Raw genomic sequence first — 11,608 nt, forward strand, 5'->3', positions numbered from 1 at the left:
GCCAGGGTGTTGTCTGGGCTGAGTGCGGTGCTGGGAACGGGAAGCTCGTCTAAGCAGCTACTGCACAAAACATCTGAGCATCCGTATCTAAAGAAGACGCACTTTGAAATATGTAATTCCAGTATTAAAATAAGGAATACACCTTAACACATGAGATGTTAAGGTTAAAATAAGATGTATTTTTTAAAGAAAATTCATTTTAAAACATTTTTTCTATCAACATGCCATAATAGAAGAATCTGCAGAAGAAATTAGTAATGAGCAATAAACAGCTTTACATATTGTCAACTAGCAACTGATTTTCACCAAGAAAATAAACTAACTCCAACAGAACAAAATCCTTTTAAAACACTTATTGCTCAGCTTTATACTTTTGCAATATGAGCACTTTGAAAGTAAAGTTTTATCTAACAACCAAATCCAGTACGGCATTTTTGAAATGATAAGTAACGAGCTTTTAGTAGATACATCTTATTTGGTGAAATAATTCTTCAAGAACTGTCTTTTGAGGCTATTCTATGTCATCCCATTTTTATTTTTATTTTGTTAAAGATTTTATTTATTAGAGAGAGAGCATGAGAAAGGGGAGGCTTAGAGGGAGAAGCAGACTCCCTGCCGAGCAGGGGGCATGATGTGGAACTCGATCCCAGGACTCCAGGATCATGACCTGAGCCGAAGGCAGTCGCTTAACCCACTGAGCCACCCAGGGGCCCCTGTTATCCCATTTTTTTTTTTTAAGATTTTATTTATTTATTTGACAGAGAGATCACAAGTAGGCAGAGAGGCAGGCAGAGAGAGGGGGAAGTGGGGTCTCTACTGAACAGAGAGCCCGATGCGGGGCTCGATCCCAGGACCCTGAGATCATGACCTGGGCTGAAGGCAGAGGCTTAACCCACTGAGCCATCCAGGTGCCCCCTTGTTATCCCATTTTTAAAAAAGGTATAGCCTTTTGGTCTTTGGAAAATGTAACTGGTATATCTAGGCCTTTGAACCTTAAATCGGTATCAACCAAATTGATAGCGATTTAAGTCAAATCCCGTAATAATGATATAACCTAGGATACATATCATACTGCTTAATCGAAATATTTAAAAACATGCTAGTAAAGACATTCTGAAAATGTAATTTCCTCACTCACTTTTATTTTCTCTAACTTTTAAAAAAATGACATTTCAAGAAACTCAGAAGGCCAAAAATCCTTTTATGGAATTTGGCTTAAATATAAAAGCAGCAACATTTTTAATATTAACATCTTTTAAAAAAATGAATGTTAGTTTTTTGGAGGCTATCCTACTGGAATAAATATTTATTTTGATTTTTTAAAAGTATTAAGTTCCAACATTTATTAAAGGATTTTTAAAATCACGTTTTACTACAGCGTTAAGATAAACACATATTATCCAGTAAAACCTGTCAAATTAGTAGTATTTTATTCAGAAGAGTATACACTAAATCTACAGCTTCTTAGCTAACAAATTCCTAATTATTGTTTGATCAAGATGGAGGGGTAAGGGCGGGGTGGGGGGGACACGACAAAGGAGTTTCACTATGCTCAATTTCTACAATTATATGTTATCCTATTAAAATATTAGAATTTTATCAAGCACAGAAATGTTATCCCATGACCCACAAACATAGTTTACTGATTGTTTCTACATGTACAAATATATTTAGAATTATGCTGTGTCTCTTGCTAATGCTTGTCGGAAGGAATGCTGTGTCATTGAGCTGGCCTGTAGAAGGTAATCAGGACTAAAGAAACTCCTGGCTGTGCTTAACTCTGATGATAACAGCATCACTCCTCAGTTTTGTTTTGTTTTTTTTTAATCTTTAAAGTTTAGGTACAGGTAAGTTGAAGAGAAAATTCAGTTTTATAGTTTATTTTTTGTTTCCTCTTGCAAGTCTTAGTATCTGAAATGGCTTATTCCGTCATCACACATACGTACAATACAAAGAAATACAATATATTTTTCTCAAAAAAGCAGTCTGGATTGTATATTAGGACAGTGTCTCCAAAACCAGAGCCCAAATGATCATCAGAGTAAAAATCTTAGACATTTCTAACCAGATGAGAAAGCACAGTTGAAGAAACTCAGGTAATCTTAATTTTCATTTTCACTTAGTTGTATTAAAATAGGAGTAGATTTTATTAATGGGATCCAAGCTTTCACTCAGCTCAAGTTTCTGTGAGAAGCTTTAATGATACATATTCCAAGTATAGACATTATTTGACTAAAAATGTTAATTTTTTGTCATTCCACATTGTATCAAGCAAACCTCACCATCACATTTTTAAAATTATTTTTCATTTTGAAGGTCAAAGTGTAGTTCTGAATGAAGCCAGATTACCTATGTTATTTCAACTCTCAAAAGTGATTGGAAAAGCCTTTCAGGCAAACACAGGTTTGACTTTCGGGAAGTTTGCATCAGCTCAGCCCACAGCCTGGGCTTCTCCAAATATCTCTGTGCAGAGGCCAGTGACACACAGCGCTTTAAGCCACACTTGGTGGTTGTCCTGGTGGTTATCACAGCTCGTCATGTGCCTTCTGATAGCAGTCTCCTCGCCCACAGGGGACCTCAGTGCAGGGTAGCGCAGCTGAGCCCCAAATCCCGGACCCAGACCCAACCTCGAGATAAGTTTCTTGATTATTATACTAAAAGCTTCACAATGTGATGGGACTTTACGGGTGAATCAAAATACTTGAGATTCAGTGTCAGAATATTTTCTTGGCTTTCCAAGTGGACACAGTGGACACGCCCCGAGGACTGGCTTACTTCAGTATCGTCCCCGGTTGCACAGAACACAGGTGTTTCCTAGCACGCTCTGAATTTGTGATTCGTGCCGAAGCTCTAGAATCAGAAGACTTAACTGTTTAAAAGTAATCAATGGCCAAATGGCAACATTTAGATCTCTCTCTCTCTCTCACACACACACACACACACACACATTCATACGTATGTTGATGATTTGTTTCCCTTGGCTGGGACATCAGAGCTCATAAAGCAAGAGTAACTTTCTCGGCGAGATTAAAGCCTCAACACCACAGAGTACTGAGAAGTCCCCTTCACTCCCCAAAGACAATATAAACCGCTCAGAAGGGCAGGGGGACCCGCACCACGGTCAGGGACTGAGCGGGCGGCCCGTGGGGCCAGGGCACCTACCGTCTTGCTGAGGTGGCTTGTGCTGGTGTTCATACACTGTAGGCCCTCGCTGTTACAGCAGCCCCCACATCTGTAGACGGACACACATGGAGGTTTAAAGAAGGTGTTTGTGGCAGCTCCAAACTCCTTCCCCACATCTATACACACCTCACGGGGTGCGCACTGAGTTTTTCTCCACTCATTATCAATACCTGTCGGGTCACAGGGAAGGCCGTAAGTTACACAGAAGCCAGCGAGGGGGGCGAGCCCGCAGCGAGTTGGAAGTCACGTTTGATCTCAGATTTTCAGACTGAAGTTTACTACGTGAGGTTAAAAAAAGAAATAGTTGACAGGATTCTAAATTGCCCTGAGGATCGGAATGCAATATAATATTTATTTAATACTGAACAGAGAAGCGAAGGATATTTTCTTAAAAAACGAATTTCTGTAGTCCGGTAACAAGCTAAATTAGGATTATGCTTTCTTAAAACAACACCAATTTTTCTGTAGCACTTATGTTTGGTTTTCTTTGCTTCTGAAAATGAAAATTTAATAATACAGATGTTTGCAGGACCTGCGGAGAGACAGTCACGCTCATTTGCTATAGCATGTACTATTTTTGCGGTTTCAAGGCAAAGATAAACAACATGATTGAATTTTTCTTTCTAAACTGAGATGTAAATGAGGAAATTGCTCCGGGTTTGGACTGAATTCAAAGATCGTTTTCAGGCAGGCTATCTGGCAGCTTTGGGTACCATCACTTGAAATGCAAGGGTGTTTTCCACCAACTGGGATATGTATCCTGAACTAAGTGTCTTCAGGAAAGTCAGATGCTCGCTCTTGGAATTCTGTTTCCAGTGACCTACAGGCTTAGTTCTAATACTGTGGACTCTTTAAATATTGCATTAGAGATGACGGACTTCTCAAATATTCTGGCTTCTTTTCCCCATCTTCTCCCTCAAGTAAAATTTTTAGAAGAAAGGATATAAACTATGGGCTATTCAACCTTGAAGCCATTTCGCTTGCATGTCTTTTCAAAATGATTTGCAATCGCAAACCGTGATAGCGATGACGCTCTCCCAACTGAAGGAGTTAGTTTTTTTAAAAGTGGCCCACCAATTTATGCTATTGCCCTTCTATGCAGCAAAATTTCTTATAATGCTCCCTGCTAGATTTTTCAGTAGCTTTCCAAAAGTCTAGCTCCCAAGCCAGTTACCTGTGAAACAAGGCAATAAGAAGTCTTGGAAAAGATGATTTGGGGGGTGATTTAGAAATTAAGCACTTCTGAATCCGAATCAGAAAATGTATGTACAATTATTTTGTAAGATACAGAATATTTAAATGGGGAAACTGACACATTGTGGAAAATACTTCTTCAAGTTTTTAAAATTTTGCAATGGAATATCACCTTAATAAAAAAAATGTGTTGGTAGGTGTGTACCTTTCTATTTTTATATTTCGAGAATTCTTTACCACTCAGAGTGAAATTATAAAATGCTGTATTTTGAAAATCTTCATTCCTGTTTTTTTTTCCTTTCAGCCCTAAGGCATTTAGTGGTACAAATGCTGAAATTTAAGAACCAAAACAAAACAACAGGCTGGCAGATTTCACTGGGCTGATATATAAAGCTTATCATATATTTTCTTTCCCATACTTACTTTTCAAGATCTCTGCATTATAATGTGCTGCAGCAAATTTTACAGTCTCTTCTGTTCTCGCATTGATGTTGGGCTGTTCTTTGTAACGCTGCCAGCCGCCCTTCTTTAATTGACACTTGTACATTTTCCAATATTCTGGGTAGAGTACGGTCATGAGCTCGTCCACACTAGACACTGACCGCAACTGTTCCTCCAAATCTTTGCCTGCATACGCCTATCAAAGAAACACGCATGATAAGTTATCAGATTAAGAGATTTGAAAACAAATGCACTAAAAAACCCTCTAGGTTTAATGTTATATATGCCAGATCCTTATTAAAAATGTTATTAATTTAAAAAAAGTTATTTATCCTTGAATTACTTCATTTACTTGGTAAAATTATATTCATATTTTAATTTGAATCAATACCATGATTAAAAATGAAGTTAAGTATGCACAACCAAATTTGTAAAGTATATATTTGGTTTTTAAGATAAGAATTTTGTGAGACGTAATTTTATTTTTTTCTATTTTTAAAATTATTTTTATTAACATATAATGTATTATTTGTCCCAGGGGTACAGGTCTGTGAATCATCAGGCTTACACACTTCATAGCACTCACCATAGCACATACCTTCCCCAATGTCCATCACCCAGCCACCCTCTCCCTATCCCCTTACCCCCAGCAACCCTCAGTTTGTTTTGTGAGATTAAGAGTCTCTTATGGTTTTGAGACATAATTTTAAAAATAATTTCCAAAGTAGCTTGTTGGATTTATAGTTCTACATAACTGGCAAATTTTTAAGTCTGAGAATGTATTCAAGCCTGTATTATCCTCCAATACATATAAACTGAAGTCCGCTCTAACGCTTTGCTTCGCTTTTAGTTATCAGCATCAGTAAAATATAATGGAGCAGGATGCTTGACATTAGGAAACTCTGTTTTACAGAAGTGGTTTTAGAATGAATAATTCCACGAAGGATGGGATTTCAGCAACAGCATCCCAGGTTTATATTCTGGGAGAACCTCCAAGTGTTTCCAAAAAACCAGATTGTCAAGATTAATTTTGCTGTGAAAAAGACATGAAACAGTTTGGAGAACATTAATTCTGCTCATAAATAACTGTCCACATTACTGTGTCCAATTAAGTAGACCATCCCAAGTTATATTCAGGTAGTTACCATAGATACAAAAAAAAAAAACCCCTCAGTTTTCTAAACTATTCTTTGAAATTAAGGGAAAATGGGACATTGTTTAACTTCATCTACAAAGTGAAATACAACATGAAATGTTTATTTTATACTGCCATGCTTATCCCAGCTCTTAAGTCTAAATGTGGGAGGAAATGCTTCAGACACTGGTTCTTACAGTTTAGCGTGTGCAGGAATCAGCTAGAGAAGTGACCACCCCCACTGGGGTTCTTGGATGGAGATCAATAGTCTACATTCTGGGGTGCCTGGGTGGCTCAGTGGGTTAAGCTTTGCCTTTGGCTCAGATCACGATCCCAGGGTCTTGGGATGGAGCCCCGCATGGGGCTCTCTGCTCAGCAGGGAGCCTGCTTCCTCCTCTCTCTCTCTCTGCCTGCCTCTCTGCCTAAATGTGATCTCTGTCTATCAAATAAATTTAAAAGAATAGTCTATATTCTAACAAGTTAGAGTTGGGCAATAAAATTGGATAATAAAAGTGTTAATTTTAGGATTTCCTTATTAATTTTAGGATTTCCCCTTCCTTTATTTATTGTGTCAGTGGAGTATATATTTAATCTCTTTAGGTCTGTGTTCTGAAAATAGGGATATTAATCCATTACCTTCTGGAATTCCTGATATGCCATCTGGCTACATAAATATAATTCCCTTGAATAGATGGAGGGTGGGGATGGAGAAATTGCAGTAAATGAAAGTGACAACATCTCACACAGTTGTCCAGTTGTTTATGAAATATTTGTCTCAGGAAAATCTCATCTATGACACAACATTCAAGAATCAAAAACGTCTTGGAATCTTAAAAGGATTGCAAGTGAAGAGAAAGGCTGCAAAAGTACATGGGTCAATTTTTGGTCATTGCTACCTAAAACGCAACATCACGGATGGGGTTTCCGTCTGTCTCTGCTAGCTTGAATAGCCCTCGAACAGCAGGAACACCATGGGACTGTGTGACTGGTGGGTCCCTGGGAATCTTTTTCCCATAATTTGGCTGGAATTAAAGTCAAGTCGTGACCTCAGCTGATCACACGAAACTCACAGGAACATGCATGAGTGTTCGCTCCGCCAGGAAGAGCTTCAGGACCACACCCACCAGTGTTACATGAGAGAGGAGAGGAACATGACAAGCCATACAGCACAAAGAGACAGTGGGGAAGTGGGACTTTCAGTGAAATATTATTCAAAATTTTAGGACAAATCAAAATTGTGCTTCACATTTTGTACTTCGAAACTTAGAAAGGGAAAGTAACATTAATTGTATCTAGGACAGAAAATGCCATTACTTGTTAGATAAATAGAAAAATATAAGCATACAATTCACAAGAGAAAAAACACAATATAAAAAAGTGAAAAAAAAAGTGCCAAAGCCAACCTACAACATAGGAATAGAAAATAAGGTTTTATTTATATTCTTAGGCTGAAAAAAAGGCTTTTTATGTAAATTATCTATATGGTAGAAAATACTGGAAACCAAAATACAATAAAGTAGGGAAACTATTTGCAATATACATGACAGATGGAAATGGACTAAATTCTTAAAATATCTCATGAACATGATAATGACAAAAAATAAACAGGTGCTTCAATAGAAAAATGGGCAAAGATCTTAAACTGAAGATTCACTGAGAATAAATATGTTAGTATGTATTTGGTGATGGTAAAAGTGAAGGAAGCCCTAATTTCTTTCAATCCTGGTGGGAATATAAATTTGTAAAGCAATTTAAGGCAAATGTGTTATTTCAAATTGGAGGGAGTTGAGTTAAAAACAAGCTCCGTTTTATTCAGCAAATTCACTTTGGAATTAAATTTTCCATCCAACAGAAGTGAGACTATCATTATGCCAGATATAAGTACAAACTTGTTATGCGGCTGTCTATCATATATGAACTTAAAAACAATCTGTACAGACAATAAAAAAAAACTGATTAAATAGTATAGAGTACAAACATAAATGTAATAATACAATAACTGAGATATGTAAAGAGGTTCATAAGTACTCTATGAAGAAGTATACAATTTAGACACAGTACACAGGATGTTTATATATGTAGTAAATATTTTTATAAAACCAAATTCACATATAGATTGTATGCATACATTTGCATATATAGACAAGAATAAAACATATGCAGCTACATATATATATATATATTCTCCAAATTGCAGAATTAAGGTAATTATTATGTCCTTCTTTATAAATTTTTATACTTTAAATTTTACTTTTTTTTAAAGGTTTTATTTATTTGAAAGACACAGAAGGTATCAGTAGGGGAAGGAACAGAGGGAGAGGGAGAAGCAGACTCCCCGCTGAGCAGGGAGCCCAACTCAGGCTCAATCCCAGGACCCTAAGATCATGACCTGAGCCAAAGGCAGACACTTAGTCCACTGAGCCACCCAGGCACCCCTGTACTTCAAATTTTAAATAATGCACATATATAATTTTGAACAACAGAATGACAATTTGAAAATAATTGTCTCTAAATGCGTTGGCTCTTATTTCGGCCTTCATTTGCTTTTTTCTTCTTATGTTTCTATAGAGCATGCCTTTGACATATTAATTTATAGCAACCACTGGCAAAAGCAGAAGCTGTCATAGACAAAATGGTATTAGAATAGCTTGATACTGGGTAATTAATTTATTTATTCCCATTAGACTTTAATTATTATATCTGTGGAAGAAAAAGAAACCTTAATATCAAAAGACCAGATTTCCACCTTGGCAAAAGACCTTTTTAACTGAGGAAAATTAGATTTCATTTTTTCAAGTCTCCCTCTATAAAATGGAAATCATAATATCTTTCTCATAGAATTTTTCTGATGATCCAAATAGACATTTGATACAGAAGTATGTTATACATCTTATAGGTAAAGGTGAATAACTTGTCATTATAACATCTATAGACGGCAAATGCACAGTACAGATTTTTTAGGTAAACTGAAATTTTTACTCAATTTTGAACTGTAACTCTCAGTATTGTACCAGTTATGGCATCCTATTTCTTTCCATGTGTCCTCTGCATTTTTGTTCTAAATGAGCAGCAACCTGGGAATTCAGCATTGTCAGCTAAGTGATATGGCCAATGTGTGACTCTGGAGAAGACCCCAATCTTAAAGATAAAACAGTGCCAGTTTACCATGGCACATTCACGTTCACATTCTACTTTTGAGGAATTAGAAGGGGTCCCAGTAAACCTAGAAGGAGTTCTGAACCAGGAACACCCTCAAATCTTTCAAGTAGAGGTGTATCTGTGTGAAAGGTTCCTTCTCAAAGCTTGCTCTTTTTTCTTAGTATGATATACTTAACTCCCAATGTTAAATTAGTTTTAGGTGTACAACATACCGATTCAAAAATTCTATATGCTTCTCAGCGGTCACCACGGTAAATGTAGTCACCACCTGTCACTGTACAACTTTATTCTAGTATTACTGTCTACATGCCCCATGCTAAGGTTTCTATCTCCATGACTTATTTATTTCAAAACTGGAAGTCTGTACCTCTTAATCCCTGTTTCTATTTCAACCATCTGCGTGTGCACCTCACCCCTGGGAACTACCAGCTTGTTCTTGTATTTAAGAGTCTCTTTGTTCTGTTTTGTTTTTTTTTAGATTCCACAGTTCCGTGTAAGTGAAACTGTATGGTATTTACCTTTCTCTGACTTGTGGTGTTCAGCATAATGCCCTCTAGGTCTATCCATGTTGTTGCAAATGACAAGATCTCACTCTTTTATGGTTCGGGAATATTTCATTGTGTGTAGTTATATGGATGTGTGTGTGTGTGTGTGTGTGTGCACGTGCGCGCGCACGCAACACCTGGGTAACTTCTATATCTTGGCTATTATAAATAATGCTACAATAAACATAGGGGTGCACATATCTTCTCAAACTAGTGTTTTCATTTTCTTTGGGTAAAATAGTAAAATTACTGGACCATACAGTATTTCCATTTTTAATGATTTGAGGAATCTCCATACTGTTTTCCACAGTGGCTGCACCAGTCTACACTCCCACCAACAGTGCACGAGGGTTCCTTTTCTCCGAACCTCACCAACACTTGCTATTTGTCTTTTTGATACTAGCTGTTCTGACTGGTATGGGGTGGTATCTCATTGTGGTTTTACTTTACATTTGATCATCATTTGATGATTAGTGATGTTGAATATCTTTTCATGTGTCTGATGGCCATTTGTACGTCTTTAGAAAAATGTCTCTTCAGATCCTCTGCCTATTTATTAATTGGATTGTCTGCTCTTTTCTGGTGTTGTAGAAGTTGCTTATATAATTGAATATTAATTCCTTATCAAATATATCATTGGCAAGTATCTTCTCCCACTCAGTATGTTGCATTTTCATTTTGTTGATGACTTTCTTTGCTGTGCCATAGCTTTTTATTTTGTTGTAGTCCCAACAGTTTACTTTTGCTTTTGTTTCTCTTGCTTGAGGAGACACATCCATAAATATGTTGCTATGGCTGACATCTAAGAGATTACTGCTTATCTTTGCTTTTTACAGTTTTATGATTTTACGTTTTACACCTAAGTCTCTAATCCATTTTGAGTCTATATTTGTGTCTGGTGTAAGAAAGTGGTCCAGCTTCATTCTTTGCATGTAGCTGTTCAGTTTTCCCAACACCATTTGTTGAAGAGATTTTTTTTCACCATTGTATATTTTTGCCTCTTTTGTAATGGGTTAATTGACCATATAGGTGTGGGTTTATTTCTGGACTCTATTCTGTTCCATTGATCTGTTATCTCCTTTTGTGCCAGCACCGTACTGTTTTGGTCACTACTGCTTTGTAGTACATCTTGAAACCTGGGATTATGGTACCTCCAGGTTTGTTCTTGTTTCTCAAGAACATAAAATAGCTTAAGCTATTTTAGGTCTTTTGTGGTTCCATATAAATTTTAGGATTATTTGTTGTAGTTCTGTGAAAAATGCTATCAGTATTTTGATAGGGATTGAACCGAATCTGTAGATTGCTAGGTAGTATAGATATTTTAATAATATTAATACTTCTACCCCATGAGCATGGAGTGTCTTTCTATTTGTTTGTGTCATCTTCACTTTCTTTCATCAGTGTCATAGTTTATGGAATACAGGTCTTCTCCTTAGTTAAGTTTATTCCTAGGTATTTTATTTCTTTTTGGTGTAATTGTAAATGGGATTATTTTCTTAATTTCTCTTTCTGCTATTTTGTTATTAGTGTACAGAAATGCATCAGAGTTCTGTATATTAATTTTATATCCTGTGGTTTTACTGAATTTTGTCATCAGTTCTAGTAGTTTTTTTTTTGTGGAGTCTTTAGAGTTTACTTTGGGGGGGTTCTATGTATAATATGTGATCTGCAAATTGTGATATTTCTTCCTTACCAATTTAGATACCCTTGTTTCTTTCTCTTGTCTGATTGCACTGGCTAGGACTTCTATTACTAAGTAGAATACAAGTGTTGAGAGTGGACATCCTTGTCCTTGATCTTAGAGAAGAGCTCTCAGTTTTTCACCACTGAGTATGTTAGCTGTGGGTTTTACATAGCCTTTGTTATGTTGAGATATGTTCCCTCTAAACCCATTTTGTTGAGAGTTTCTTTTCTTTCTTTCTTTTTTTTTTTTTTTTTTTTTTTTTTTTTT

General features: G+C 36.6%; 1 protein-coding gene across 1 annotated transcript in view; it reads right to left on the minus strand.

Annotated features, from left to right (window-relative positions):
• LOC111144527 (vascular endothelial growth factor C) overlaps positions 1 to 11,608 on the minus strand; it is a 101,828-nt gene that overhangs the window by 30,979 nt on the left and 59,241 nt on the right. The window contains exons 2-3 of the mRNA XM_022498847.1: positions 4,801 to 5,014; positions 3,163 to 3,353 (exon numbers count right to left, since the gene is read on the minus strand). Coding sequence (XP_022354555.1) covers positions 3,163 to 3,353; positions 4,801 to 5,014 — 405 coding nt within the window. The remainder of the gene's footprint in view (positions 1 to 3,162; positions 3,354 to 4,800; positions 5,015 to 11,608) is intronic.

The sequence above is a fragment of the Enhydra lutris genome, unplaced genomic scaffold (genome assembly GCF_002288905.1).
Source record: "Enhydra lutris kenyoni isolate GAN:26980312 unplaced genomic scaffold, ASM228890v2 scaffoldscaffold11, whole genome shotgun sequence".
Classification (NCBI taxonomy): domain Eukaryota; kingdom Metazoa; phylum Chordata; class Mammalia; order Carnivora; family Mustelidae; genus Enhydra; species Enhydra lutris.